The sequence below is a fragment of the Populus nigra genome, chromosome 11 (assembly GCF_951802175.1).
Source record: "Populus nigra chromosome 11, ddPopNigr1.1, whole genome shotgun sequence".
NCBI lineage: Eukaryota > Viridiplantae > Streptophyta > Magnoliopsida > Malpighiales > Salicaceae > Populus > Populus nigra.
In genome coordinates this window covers 3,494,205-3,509,492 of record NC_084862.1, presented here as the reverse complement: position 1 = coordinate 3,509,492, position 15,288 = coordinate 3,494,205, and the positions used below count along the sequence as shown (strand labels likewise).

Below are 15,288 nucleotides of genomic sequence, written 5' to 3'. Positions count from 1 at the left end.
TGTTTTAGTTTTTTTTTAATTCAATGTATTTCTCCTTTCCCTCAATATTTTTGCAATTCATGGTACAAATTTTTATTTTTCTTATTATTTTAGTCCACGATTTGAGAAGAGTAAAAGGAAAATCATTGAATTTTAGTGGTAAAGAGAGAAAATTAGTTTTGACACCGATTTCAATCACCAAAATGATTGATCTTCGTATCAACATGTTTTTTATTTGGTTAGGGTAGTTACACTTAGATGTGTTTTTTACTTTGAAATTACCTAAAACTTCATATCTGATCTCGTGAAGTTTTTTTTTCGAGTTGATTTTGGATTTTTATGTGTTTTTTTTTGTTTTTTAAGGTCATTTATGGGTTTGTTAAAGTATTTAGATTCTTTTCTAGATATTTTGAGTTTAAAATAAGTTGAGAATGAGTTTTTGAATAAAAAACACGGATCTAGAATATTTTTTAGCCCCAAAGTGATTGAAATTTAGGAAAAACCAGATGAAGTGTCGTTAAGATTTTTTTTTTCAAAGAATATCAAGTTGATGACATGATCAATTAAATTGTTTTTAAAATCAAGCCCACCCGTGGGTTGCTCTTGAAGGCCCACGCGCGGGCTCTTTATAAATGGATCAAACCTAGTAACATTTAACCTTATTTTTTTTAATTATAATTTTTTTTATGTTTTTTCTAAAAATATTTTTAATTTATATTTAAATTAATATCACTTCTCTATGATTTGTTTTTGTTTTTGTATTTACTCTTTTTTAAATAGTGGTTGGTTTTTTAATTATTTTGTATGTATTTAATTTTTGGCAAGGTTATTCTAATTTATTTATAATTTTTTTATGTTTTATTTATTGAACTTTATTTTTAAAAGTTAAAAATATTTTTTTTGGATAGAATTTCTAATAGGTACAACCTTGCAAGATATGTTTTCTCTTTGATTTTATTAAATTAATTCTATTTGTGTGTTTATTTCTTCTATTAGTTGATAAAATAAAAAAATTGATTTTAATTAACACAATCATTGAACATTATCGGGTAAATATTTCATGTTACGAGATCAAATATTTTTATTTACATTCTCCTCTAAACTTTTTCAAATACATATTTATTTATCATTAATTATTTTTTTTTATTTATTGACACATGCGATTCTCAATTTTTGAATTAGATATGTGTATATATTTTTCAATTTATATTTAATATTTTTTATGTAAAAAAACATGTCGAAAAAACCTACATGTTTAAGTTTTTGTTAGAAAAAAATATTCATCCCATAAGGGAGCTTGAAATAGTTAGTATCCACTAGATTTAATGTACAAAAGAGCATAATGTAAAAGAAAATATGTGGAGCTCCTTAAGAATTTGAAACTAAAATGAGCAAAGAATTAGAATTAAAGTAGTACACAGGGTATGATTTTATATTTGTAGAAATAATAGGCAAGTTTCATAATTATACTTTTTCTCCATTTTTTAGCTGAACTAATAATGATCAAATTAATAAATGCAACTCAAGAGAAAGGAGACAAAAATGGTGATGTGGGATTTTCATTGATAGAAATACTAAAAATTATAAGATTTTTAGGATCGTATCAAGCTATGGGCTCGGTTTTTTTAAAACCCAAAATAGTGACCATGGGCTTTTATTTTAACAGAACATAATTAGCCTGGATTATTTATAATATGTTTGGGCTTGAGAGGTGGGCTTGGCCTCTACTGCCAACGAGGTCCAACTTCAGCAGGCTCTTGCGCACCCAGTTCGGGCCGGGTCTTACTTGAATGTTAATGTCCACGACAGCCGAGAAGGAAATGGGAAGCCCATCCCATATTTTTGTAGGATTTTTGCCCCCTTCGAGAGAATACTTTTCTAAGAATTTGAATGTCTTGTGCGGGAAAACTACGAAATTTTGAGGTGGTTGGAATGGTGTACTTGGAAATGTGATATATTTTTTAAATTTTTTTTTAAAAAAATTTATTTAAAATTAAATTTATTTTTTATTTTCAGATTGTTTTGATGTGTTGATGTTAAAAATAATTTTTTTTATTTTGATATATTTCTAAGTAAAATACACTTTAAATCGTTACCGCTATCACAATCTCAAAAACATTCGAAGTGTGGTTGCGATTGTTTTTCAAAGTACTTTTTACTTGAAAATATATTAAAATAATATATTTTTTTAATTATAATTAAAAATTAAATATATACATAGATTAAGATATTTAACATTCAATATTGTACGTCATTGTATTTCATAAGAAGAGTAATAATTGAAACTTAATTGAAACAAATTAATTTGCAAGTATAAATCTTCATTTTCGTATTAATACTTTTACTTTATTTTAAAAAAAATCCCAACTTTTTGCTCGATGTCATTTATTTCTTAAAAATCAAAAGCAATAAGAACACTATCAAAAACGTTTTAGACAATTTAAAATAAATATAAAAATATATCTTTCTAAATTCTAAATTAAAATCTTAAAATATGAAAACTCAACCAGAAATAAGTTAAAGAAGCTATTTTATACTACTCGGTCTAAATTTCATTGAAAAAGAAAAAAAGAAAATAAATAGTTATAAAGTTAATATATATAAAATCTAACTAATATTAGTATTGTTAAACAAAATAAAAAAAAAACTAATAAAAATATTTATTTTTTAAAAGAAACTAATGCAACTGATGCTAGGAACAAGAGATTAAATTTATCCTTCCCCTTCTATTGATGACCCGTCGACTACAACAAGCAACCCGCTCCCCCGGCAGCTTAATGTTCCTCCTCCTCAAACCTTTGTAAACGTTAGCGTCAAATTCCGGCAAAAATCTCCTTCATGGGCCACTCAACACAATCTTTTTGTTGCACACCGATCCGGCAACGGCCAGGAGAAGAGATTGCCGGTTAAGAACACCAGAGAGGAAGATATTGCCTATCATTTTGCCTATACTTAATCCCGGACAAGAGATAGAATCTTCCAATAACATGCTGCAATCTTATTAAAAACAGATAATAACGTGGTGCGATCTGCTACACAGGTGGGATGTTTCCGGATAGTTGTTTTTTCAATTTTTTTATTTAATAATATAATAAAATAATATTTTTTATTATTAAAAATTATTATAAAAAAAACTCAATTTTCTTTTTTAAAAAACAACATTTAAAACACAATCGGATCAGAGTCGGAACAGACTCCTGGCCTCCCAGTTTTTTAAATGTTTTATTGTTGAAAAATCTCTGTCACTGTGAGTATTCCTAGAAAGAAAGAGAGAGAGAGAAAGCTCCTCTGTTTTGTCTGCCAAAAACCCCAAGGACAATCCCCCTTCCCTAAATCCGTGAAACCAGGTCGTAGAACAGGACAATATGCTTTTAAGTAGATACCCAAGACAAGACAAAACAAAATAAACCTCCCACTGACAGAACCCCAAGCGAAACCCTAAAATCCCTCTTCTTAGGGCAAAACCCCATTTAACAATACAGCATCCTTCGCCTTCCCGCCTCCCCTGACTATCCCACACAAGAATATATGCAGACAGAGGCAGATAGACGGACAGGAACAGACATAATATTTACTCAAAGGAGAAGGAAGTGAGCTCAAATGCTTGTTAGGAGGGATGCAGAAGTTACTACAAAGAAACCCCTCAAGCCCCCTCCTCTGTACTTCTGTTTCTAATAATTATTTTCTCTTTAAAAACAAAAACTATTCCTATATTTCTCTTTCGATGCCAGCTGCTACTTATTTTTACAGTAATAGCTCCTCTTTAGCTGCCTCTTTAGCTAAAAAACTCACTCTCGCACCCGCACTGCCCTCCCGCTTCTATTCAACGACTGCCTGCAGTGCTTCCCGTTGCGCTGTTGGGCTTATAACAAATACCCCAATCAGGTCATGGGTGGTGGCACGGCCGGCGTGGTATTGCACGGTGGCGGGTGGGCAGGAAGGGTCTGTTGTGACTGCTGCGGCTTTGGCGGCTGGTGAAGGTGTGCGGAGTAGTGGGGATGGAGACGAGGAAGGAAAAGGTGAAAAGAGTGAAAAGGGTGCGGAGGAAAAGGCCGCGAGGTTGAGTAGGAGGCAGAAGGGGACGGGTGGTGATATGGAGGGGAATGCTGATTTGTTGATAATTCCTGGTGTAGGGCCGAAGAATTTGAGGAAATTGGTGGAGAAAGGGTTTACAGGAATGGCTGAGCTTAAGCAGTTTTATAAGGATAAGGTAATGGTCATTGTTTTCGTTATTTTTAAATTTTGGTGTTATATTTCTGGAGGTTTTTTTTCCTGATTTGGAGTTTGTTTGCTGTGTATGAAGTATTGGTTTGATGGGTTTTAGGTTTAGATTTAGGAGAGTTGAAATGGGGTTTTGGTTTTGTTTATGCGAACCAGCTCCTTTTGGTGCTGATGATTTTGCTAAATGCCAGTAGTTTTAGAATTTTGTAACTATAGGAATGCAAGATTCATTATAATCATGTCCTAATTGGACGCAATGATTGTCATTGGTACCAAGTTCTTACAGCCATGGAGTTGAGCAAACATCTTAAGAGATTAAATTTCACTTCGTGTTTTGATGAGAACAGAGGAATCACTTCTATAGATGTAATTGTTTGGTCCAATTAGCTTTATACTGTTGCGAAACTGCAATTCAATATTTGTTAAAGGTGATCTCTTATGCCGGTCTAAATTGGGCTTACTGATTGCATGTGATTTCCAGACTTCTGTGGTTGCGGATTGAAATAAATAGTTCAATAGAGCAAGTATAATTCGATGTTTAATGGTGAATGGAGGAAATTTCATTCAAAGGTTGGACATAGTCCATCTCTCTCTCTCTCTAACTGTATACTAAGTTACCAACAGGAATTCTGGGTTACTTGTTGCAGTTTCTTGGAAAATCCAGCGAGACAATGGTTGAGTATTTACAGAGTTCTGTGGGAATTATTCACAAAAATCATGCTGAGAGCATAACAACTTTCATCAAAGAGAGCGTGGATGAAGAGTTAAAGGATTTGAATTCTGATGCAAGGCCCAAACCTAAGAAGCGACTCACGTTTTGTGTTGAGGGAAATATCAGTGTTGGAAAGACAACATTTCTTAAGAGAATAGTTAGTGATACAATTGAGCTACGAGATCTTGTTGAGGTGGTGCCTGAACCCATTGATAAGTGGCAGGATGTTGGGCCTGACCACTTTAATATACTTGATGCTTTCTATGCTGACCCATCAAGGTATGCCTATACCTTCCAGAATTATGTCTTTGTGACAAGGGTTATGCAGGAAAGAGAATCATCTGGTGGGCTGAAGCCACTCAGGTTGATGGAAAGAAGTGTTTTCAGCGACAGAATGGTAAGCATCCTTTGAATCATGGTTTTAAAGTTGACAAATAGTTATATTAGTTAATGTAATTCATTTTTACCAGAAGGGCCAAAGCATACTGATTGGCTGTTCTCTTACATCCCTAATGATTGGATTAAAGTACTTCCTTTAAGTTTGATTATGATCAAACATGGATTCAAAACCTTGCAGTTCTTTCTCATTTGGTTGATCCCATGCGAGAGGAACAAAAACCTGATTTAAGCGTTCAAGGCTGATAAATTTTAATCTCACTCTTACTTGATAAAGGTCTTCGTACGAGCTGTGCATGAGGCAAAGTGGATGAATGAGATGGAAATCAGCATTTATGACTCCTGGTTTGATCCAGTTGTCTCAGTTTTGCCTGGGCTTATTCCTGATGCTTTCATCTACCTTAGAGCAAGCCCTGATACTTGCCACAAGAGAATGATGCATAGGAAAAGAACTGAGGAAGGTGGAGTCAGCCTAGATTATCTTCGTGACTTGCATGACAAGCATGAGAGCTGGCTATTCCCATTTGAAAGTGGTAATCATGGGGTACTTTCTGTAAGTAAGCTACCTTTAAATTTGGATAATGCCCTACATCCTGATATAAGAGACAGGGTGTTCTATTTGGAAGGTGATCATATGCACTCCAGTATTCAAAAGGTATCAAACGCGTACCCTTTCCTATGAAATTCACATGATTGAAAAGAAAAACTGGCTTACTTAGCTTTTGTTCTGAGCAGGTCCCTGCTTTGATTCTTGACTGTGAAGCCAACATTGACTTCAGCAGGGATGTTGAAGCCAAGGAGAAGTAAGATAGCCATCATTTTACTTAAATCTCTCATCTTATGAGCAGATATATAATTTTATTTTGTTTTAAAATGGTCACCCTTGCCGTAATACATATGATGTTTTAGATAGAGAATAAGAATTATTAATTGGAACAATGTTGAATTAAAAGGAGGAGAATAGGCATCCTCTCTAATGTAGAAAATCCCAGATTTTAAAATGGCATCCACCAATGTAGAAACAATAATGAAACAACTTAGAAGGGCAATGGATAAAATAATATATCTTACCCCGCAAAATTGCATTGAAAAGAGAGTTAGCTCCAATTAACGAACTCCAGACAACTTCAAGTTGTGGCTTGCTACCACTAAGCGTTAAGTTACAGTCCTTCTCTGTAAGAATACAGCAAACACGAGTCTTCCCATGTACTTTCAGTTTCTTGGCCAATCTTTTGAAGCTGGCTGTATCATCATATCTCCTGAATTGGTGGCTGCACTAGCATAAATCCAATTTATTTGTTATGTGGTGTTGAATTGCTGTCTGCGAACAGTCATATTACCAAATTTAGTATGTCTAAGTTTTTATTTTTAATTTTAATTGAGGAGTCTTATGCAGAGGGCCTGTCTGTGTGCTGCGCAGGAGCAGGAAATTTAAGTTTATTGTACAACCATGTCTCTCATATGTCAAGTCTTAAAGAAAAAAATATATGGTACAAACATGCTGACTGACATTGCACTCAATGTTGCACTCTACAGCTATCGAATGAAAAAAAAAAACACAAACACAAACACACTATGACTCTCTTGTGCTTGTACGAAAACAAAAGCGAAGACATGTTGAATTCATGAGTGGAATATTGATGAGAAGTTTATCATTGTAGTTATTGTTATAATTAGAATTATATTGCTGCCTCCTGGTCTGTAGCCCCATTTGAAAAGTGTAGTAGGCATGTACCACCAACTTGAATGAGCTCTGCAATCAGTGAGGAAAATCAAAATGCTCTTGTTTCCTGGCATGGAAGGTTTCTTAAATTATTAGTGGTTATGCTGAAAATCTTATACACGCTTGATTCTTAAAGCCCCATATGCTTTTGGACTAATTTGGTTAATGATGTTCTTTGTGAAGCTATGCGCGCCAAGTTGCAGAATTTTTCAAACATGTGAAGAAAATGAAGGAAGTTCCATCTACAAAGGGTGACGGTGGTGTTAACCAGCGAAAGGTCGTACTACCTCATGAAGGTGGATTGCTTTTACCAAACGGAGCACACTTCCCCGAGTCTGCTCTCAAATCCTTAGATTTTACTCGGGCAATGTCATTCATGTCTGGCCAGTGATTGTCTGTCTGGCCCTGGTTTTCTTGACCCCAGGATCACGTAAAGAGGTACCTGCGTGTTTGTCTGACATGTCTCTGGATGATGTGACTAGTTTCTTTGTGGATGTAAAAATTGTTTTAACATTAGGATTTAGAGATGTAGAGATGGTTGTATGATTGTTGAATGCTTTGGTAATCCAATGTTTGGTTGCTTTAGGCTTGAAGCTTTATTCTTCACGAAATATAAGGTATGCTTGGTTATTCTTCTAGGATAGAAGAAGTACAGATGGTAGAGATAAAAATATATTTAGTTGAAGAGATAAATATATTAATTTTAGAGGGAATTTATTTTTAAAACATGAGGTACAAATGAGATATATTTCAGGAGAGATTATTTATTATTTTTAAAATTTTATTGTAATTTTTTTAATTTCTAAATTATTTAATTAAGATATATAATAATAAAAATGATTATTATCATAATTTTAAAACTCAATTCGAAATTGATATTAGGCAAAAGCCTAGGTCAAAGGTCGAGGCTTGAGTCATAGGCCGGGTTGACTCGAGTCCATATAAAAATAAAAATGATTATTATTATATTTTTAAAATATAATTCGAGAGTCAATATGAGAAAAAACTTGAGTAACGAGTGAGGTTGAGAAGTGGTTATTATCATTGTTTTAAACACCAACTTGGAGGTTAACTTAGGACAAGTCTCGAGTCGCATATCAGGAGAGTCGATTCGGGTTAACGCAGGTTAACATAAGAATAAAAATAATAATTATTATAATTTTAAATCTTAATTAGAAAGTCAACTTAATGCAAGGTTTAGGTTATAGGTCAAAAAGGTTGACCTGTTTTTTTTTTTAAATAATCAAAGCAGCTTTGTTTTGATTATTTTTTTTATAAAAAAATTTAATATTTTTTTATTCATGTTTTATCTCGGGTTAACTTGAATTTTTTACGGTTAGGCTGAGTCAATTCTTATTTTATTTTTTTAAACTCGGATTAATTCAATCCTCAAGTTGGCTAGGTTTCTGGATCAATCTATCAAGATAGTACTGATTTTATAATTAGAGTTATTGTAATATTATTAATTTTAGCACTTAATATAAACTAAAGTAAAAAACTATTATCTAATTATTTTTTAAAATATGTAATTTTAATAATAATACTTATTAAGAATAAAATAAACTTTTATATATTTTATTTTGTCTTACTCACCGTAGCCTAATAAAATATAAAGATAATCATTTTAATTTCTATTTTTATTGTATTATTTCTTTTGTTTTTATTGTTTTTGTCCCTTTTTTTTAGAACAGTAACTTAATGCTTTATAAAAAATAAAGCGTTTTTTTTAATTAAAAAAACACGAGATACAGTATATCATTGATGAGAAAATCAAATACATGTAAATTGCAAAGCACAGTACGATGTCCAATCTACCATTGCAATATCTCTATTACAGAACAATACATCTCCATTACGAAAGAATATAATACATCTCGATTTCAACTTTCTGAATCTAGCAACGACGGATTAACCCTTTAGCACACCACCTACACCCGCCACTTTTTAACACACTCGCCACCTCAGAAGCCAAATGAACCGCCAATCCTATTCCTATACAGCCGAGCAAACACAGCAACTTCCTCCCAAAATAGTTGGCATGAGCATGAAACTCCCTGTCAATATCTTTGCCATCCATTAACGAACAAGGGAAAAAAAGGTTGAAGAAGGAAACATAACTAAACACTTAAAGCACTTGAAATCCAGATCAGAACCAAGAAAGGATAGATATCAAAAGACCCTAAACTCCGAGTGAGTGGAGGGAGAAGGGCGGGGAGAGGGGAGCCACTCCCATAAAGATAGACGGACCTCGGAAAAGTAGGACTAAAGCCTCAAATGAAGAGAATCAAGATGCAAGGATCGGAAGACTAGAGCCTCCATCCGCCCTCCGATGAACTCCACAAGAGCGAGAGAGAAGGGGAATATAGAGAGTTGCATAACTTCCTAGCTAGCTTGTAACAGACAATTCAGGCTCTTCAGGAGCTTGCCATTTGCAAAAGGAACGTGGCATCTTTATTTATTTATTTATTCCGTCAAAGATAGACCCTTCATCTCACAATATGTATGTCTTCATCGATCTATCTATCTATATTTTAATCTGGAGCTTTTTTAATATAAAAATTCATATTGCTTCTCCTTTCCTTTGTCATTCTTTAGTCTGCTCAGAAATCTATGAACATGCGGATAACAGACATATATATCATATTAAACCTATTCAAACATGCTGGTAAGCCCTAGTGGCTGACAGATTTGGTCTTTGGGAAAATTAATCTAAAACAGACAGGATGCCGTGATCCTCGGTTTCCTGAAGACAATCAGAGCATTGATTTTTCAATTTCATGTGACCAGTCGCGCGTTCAAGATGTCAAAGTGTTTACACAAGCATATTTATCTTGGATAATAATCGAGACAGATTTATTAGTTCTAATGAAGCCAACTCCATCCTCTTGCAAGATTTACTCCCAAGTGTACCTTCGGCTTAGAGGTTGGTTGTAGCTAGATTAAAAATATATATATAAAAAAATATCCAATCTAAGGAGTTAATTTCAATTAAATCTTCAATATATTAATATATATTAATAGATTCAGGATTTACTAAAATCCTTCTTGACATGTGATAAAGACAAACTATATAAAGAATGTCAAATCTTGGAGTTTTTATATAATTTAGTCTATAACATGAGTTTTTTTTTATTATTATTATTCAAAACGAGGATTTTAGAAAACTTTGTTTCATATATATATATATATATATATATATGAAAAGGATAACTCATATACAAGCTTCACGTAAAGATACTAAAATCGAAGTATGGATTTGATTGTGAGTTCGTTACTATATTATTGAAGATCTAATTACGATGAAGATGAAGAACAGATAACGACCTAATAATCTAGATTGCCCTTAAAGATTTGGGACTTTATATGCTTGTCCTTTAAATAAATAAAAATGTTTGGTTAACATTTGATGTTGATAGTGATTTTCACTAATTAATTGAAGAGAAAAAAGGTATGTGTTTTTTTTATCAATATTTTATGGTGATATTTGAGAAGATTCTTTTTTATCACGCTATATATTAAAATAAAATTCAATAAAAAATATTATTATATTATATAAAATTTCTTATTACATTACCTAAACAAACTAATAGGATTATATTATGAAACTTTATTATTTACATAAACAATTTTTTTTTCAATTCAACCACCTTTTTTTCTTTTAATTTCATCCTTTTATTTTTTCAATTTTATTCTCAGATTTTTTTATAACAATTATCTAGGTTGCTTTTGGACCATCCAAGTTGATTAAATTACGTCAGGGCTACTCGTTCATAATTTAATTTTAAACCTCGGGTTAGGCAAATAGTCTGATTGAAAGATTTTTTTTTTGTCAATTTTATCTTTTTTTTTTTATCAATTTTATCCTTACACTTATTTTACTAGTCAACTAGGTTGCCATTAGATTGTTAAGTTGACTAAGAGCGTGTTTGGCAGTGTGGTTGCGAGTGCTTTTCAAATAACTTTTCGTGCCAAAATACATGGCAACGATGTTTTTTCATTTTTTAAAAATTATTTTTGACATCAGCACATCAAAACGATCCAAAACGTACAAACCATATTAAATTTTAGCAAAAAAAAAATTTCAAATTTTTTGGGAACGCAGCCGCAGCCGCGTTCCCAAACGGGATCTAAGTTATATGAAATCAACTCTCACACAATTTACTTTAAATTTAAACTAAATAAGAAGTTAGGTTGAGAAGTTTTTTCCTTGTTAATTTTATTTTTTTCTCAATTTCATCCCACCGATCGGTCGTGTTGCTTTCGGATAGACCAATTCTACTAGATTATACCTTGCCAACTCTCACACTGTTTAATCTTAAACTCAAGTAAAGTAAAGAATCGGATTGAAAGGTTTTAAAATTGATTTGGTATGTTAAATTTAATAACAATGTCAAATAATTTTTTTTATCCTGATTTTTTTTTTAAGTTAAATTTTTTTTTATCCGATATGCAATGTAGTGCGGATTTTATATATATATATATATATATATATATATATATATATATAGACATTAGTAATTTCGTTTATTATCCAGACAAACAAGTATGGCAGGAAAATGTGGTTGGAGTAATAATTATATTCAGAGCGATTAGGCGTAGATTGATAAAGACCATGCCTTTACTTACGAAAAGGAACACTTTGGTACCTCTAATTTTAGGTTCATTTTATCACATTCCTCTATTTTTAATATTTTTCATAACAATCCTATTTTTTTTGGTAAGTTTTAATGTAACCCATGGTATTTCAATAATAGTCATGAGATCAATATCATAGTTTTCAGATCCAATCTGGTTCAAGACCCGAGTTCCGGATTTTAACAGGGTCACCGAACAATTTTTTTTTAATTAAAACGATGTTGTTTTAGTAAAAAACAAAAGTTAATATGTTGCAACTGGATTTTTAACCGGGTCACATTAAATTTTTCTTTAATCTATTTTTTTAACTCTGTCCGGTTTTAATCCCAAATTAACCAAGTTATGAGTCAATCAACCAAACCAAGTTTTCAAATTATAATCAATTCTTTAATAGTTTCATAAAGCTTCAGCGAGTCAACTCCCACGTCCCATCATTTTTTTTAAATAAAAAATAAAATAAAAAGTTAACAAAAACAATGGGGTCCACCATAATGCTGCAGAAGCTGCAAATTTTATATATATAGACAGACACACCTCTTACTATTTATTTTAATAGTGTAATTACTGTCTTGCTTTTAGTTATTTTCTCTTTAACCTTTACTTGGTAGAAGTCATGAATGTTTTTGGGAATTAAATGGAGTTACTTTGATAATTGTGTTTGTAAATATACATAATAAAATAATAAATTTTAACCTTGAATAAAATTATTCAAAGTTTTATGCACAGGGGCAATTTTGTAATTTCATGTGTTGGTCAAACAGTGAAATTACAACATTACCCATATTATTCCAATTTTTTAGCCTTGTATTTAGGGGTTTTGTGGTAATTTTTGTTAGTATGTTTGTTATTGTTAATTGTTCTTGAGGGTATTTTTAGTTTTGTGCAATTAAAAAAGCTGTTGGTAAAGTACTCGCCAACACATCAGTCACTCTGTTGATTTTGGACGGCGCGTCCGGCTGACTTTAGTGATTGTTCTGGCAGTGAAATTGGGCCAAGAAATAGCCCAAGGCAGCCCAAAAACCAACAACCCTAGAGCCAATCCATCATCACTCCATTTTTTAATGCAACCAACCGGTGGAATAGAAACCTGAAAAACAAAAGTGTGTGAGGAAGATTTTTGTTCCATTTCTGTCAGGTAAAACAGCAAAAGAGATGGCGTTGAACAACGGTCTTAGATCCGCCTCCAAGCTATTCAATGCTTCCGAATCTCTTCTATCCAAGTCAGGTCAGTAACTCTCTTCTTTTCAACCACAAAGATCTTAATTAGTAAGCCTTTTGATTATTTATCAAAAAAAAAATTCTATTGTGGTCTGTTTTGGTTGATCAGAAAGTGAGGGAAAGTAGTGGGTAACTGGGATTTTATTGGTTTTGGGATTTTGGTCTTAGGATAGAAATGGAGGGTTATGTTCTTTTTAGATCTGACACTAGGTTTTTTGATGTTTTCACGTATGACTGGTTTCTGGTGTTTTTTTTAAAAAAGTGAAATTGTGGGTTTTGTTTTATAATTTGTGAGAGGGTTAATGTTTACTGGGTATTGTTTATACATCATGGAAAAGACTAAAATTTGCAGCTGAAGTGTATTATTGTGCCTGCAAACTTGGATTAGCTATTCGTTTCTTGCCTTGTTTTTTGATTATTAGGTAATGTTCAATATACTGTGATAAGAGTCATTGCACATTTATTAGGATTATAATTGAGCTGTTTCGAATCTTTTTAGTCTGCAATGAAATGTAATGGCCAGTGTAAGGTAATATTTACTCTATGAAGTCGGCTATTTTCTGGGATCGAGGCTTGGTTATTGTTGTATGAAGACAAGCTATTTGGCAAGCTTTTTCTTACCCACGTGGACATAGTTTTGCTTTCAATGAAGATTATTATTTCCCCACTAGTAAGAGACTATAATAATGATCATAGGGGTGAAATATACACTGACAATCGTGTTGAATGATAAATGCATGTTGTTATGGAACCTTGGTTGGTCTTACTAAAAGTTTGTAAGCTTTTTACATTAATTCATGCAACAAAACAAATTAAAATGATTGTTTAGATCCTCTCTTTGGTATCTGTGTTTTTTTTTCCTAAAAAAAAACTCAGCTCTTGTTTTATTGTGAAAAAAACAAGATCTTGTCTTTTAATTATCAGGGGTATGTAATAAGAAAGCTACAGCTTTCAGTACAATTGAGTAAATTCAATGTATTTTAGTGTTTAATTGATAAATGAAATACATGTAAATCCATTATATTGCATTTTAGTCTTCAACCAAACCTATCTAGCAAACATCTTTGCTTTTTCCAATTCTATCTAATCCTATGTCATCCCAGCTTAAGATTGTATGGGAATGCAGATGCTGTTGATGGATGTGTGAACTATGAGGTTTTAGATAAACTTCATGTTGTGGTTTCATGCAAAGATGAGTGGGAAATGGATTGTTGCCAGATGTGAAGTGATGATCTGTTGGATTCATTTTGCTGGAAAGGTAGATTTAGTGAGCATAATACCTTTTATCAGTGAAGCGGAGGTGCTGCATCCACAATTCCCTTTCTTTGCCAACTAGTTTTTATCACCCCCTCTTGTTACTCTACTCTTTTTTCTGATAGAGATTGGTTAGGTGGGAGAATTGAATGCCACAGCCTCTACATCAGCAGATAACACCCTGGTGTCCTTCTGGTCTGTTTTTTTTTAATAGATTTGATAAACTCCATGGAAGAGTGCTGGAAGACATGATTGAGTTGTAATACTTTTTAAGTGTCTATGCAGTTATTGACCACGTCTCCCTCTTTGGATTGTACTTGCTGAAGTTTCTACTAGATAGTTTTGAATGTGATTATAAATTTTGGTAAACATCTTGTTCACATTAGTTCTTTTACATAAGTTAATTTGTCAAGGCAGGCTTCTTGTTTTGAAAAACAATACTGCATCTTGTCCACTCCCATTTTCCTTCCTCTCTCCCTCGCTCTCCCAAAGTCATTTTGAAATGTTGAAAGAAGCTTATGCAGAACTTTTATTCTTCCTCAACTGCTTTTGCTCCCAGCCTATTTGTGGCTGGTTTATGTCAGGATTATTCTTATGGTACTAGGACTGAATTAACAGAAGAAATAACCGGTCGTGTCTTGTGACAGTGAATAGAGGTATCCACTCAACAGGGGTGAAGAAGATGGGTGGAGGTCATGCACATGGCCATGATGAACCATTCTATCTTCATGCAAAGCACATGTACAATTTGGACAGGATGAAGTATCAGAAAATCAAAATGCCTATTGCTGTATTCACTGCCTTCAGCATTGGAGTCCTGGTTCCTATCTATGCTGTCATTTTCCAGCAGAAAAAGACCGCATCTGGCTAGGTCATTATTCAGAGCTTCTTTTGCAATAACTGGAACAAGTTTGTAGCACCTGTGCTGTGGATTGTTGACATGGGTTCAATTTGATAGTTTTCCTATTTGTTTTTTTTCACTGTTCAATTTGCTTTTCACTGTTTATTTTTGGAAATAAACATTCAATACTGCATCTTAATAATATCCTCCTGTAGGGAAACCAATTCCGTCGAATGGTATTATGCCTAAGATTTCTTTTTGCTTTGTCTATCATGCCTAAGATCACTTGAGAATTCAAATTTCTTTTTG

The 15,288-nt window shown here is 32.8% G+C and overlaps 2 protein-coding genes and 1 long non-coding RNA gene across 3 annotated transcripts; all 3 read left to right on the top strand.

The window, feature by feature from the left end:
- The first annotated feature begins 3,158 nt into the window (after window positions 1-3,158).
- On the top strand, window positions 3,159-7,624 carry LOC133668502 (uncharacterized). Its single transcript, XM_062088398.1, has 5 exons — window positions 3,159-4,189; window positions 4,848-5,309; window positions 5,586-5,963; window positions 6,044-6,111; window positions 7,215-7,624. Exons 1-5 carry the CDS (start codon window positions 3,596-3,598, stop codon window positions 7,420-7,422), a joined length of 1,710 nt encoding a protein of 569 aa, XP_061944382.1. The 5' UTR covers window positions 3,159-3,595; the 3' UTR covers window positions 7,423-7,624.
- Window positions 7,625-12,596: 4,972 nt separating this feature from the next.
- LOC133668729 (uncharacterized) lies at window positions 12,597-15,213 on the top strand. The gene is made up of 2 exons (XM_062088680.1): window positions 12,597-12,891; window positions 14,786-15,213. The coding sequence occupies exons 1-2, from the start codon at window positions 12,819-12,821 to the stop codon at window positions 15,007-15,009; spliced, it is 297 nt and encodes a 98-aa protein (XP_061944664.1). The 5' UTR covers window positions 12,597-12,818; the 3' UTR covers window positions 15,010-15,213.
- Window positions 12,898-14,507, top strand: LOC133668730 (uncharacterized). The gene is made up of 2 exons (XR_009833777.1): window positions 12,898-14,333; window positions 14,424-14,507. It is a non-coding gene; the product is annotated as an uncharacterized LOC133668730 (long non-coding RNA).
- Window positions 15,214-15,288: the final 75 nt, after the last annotated feature.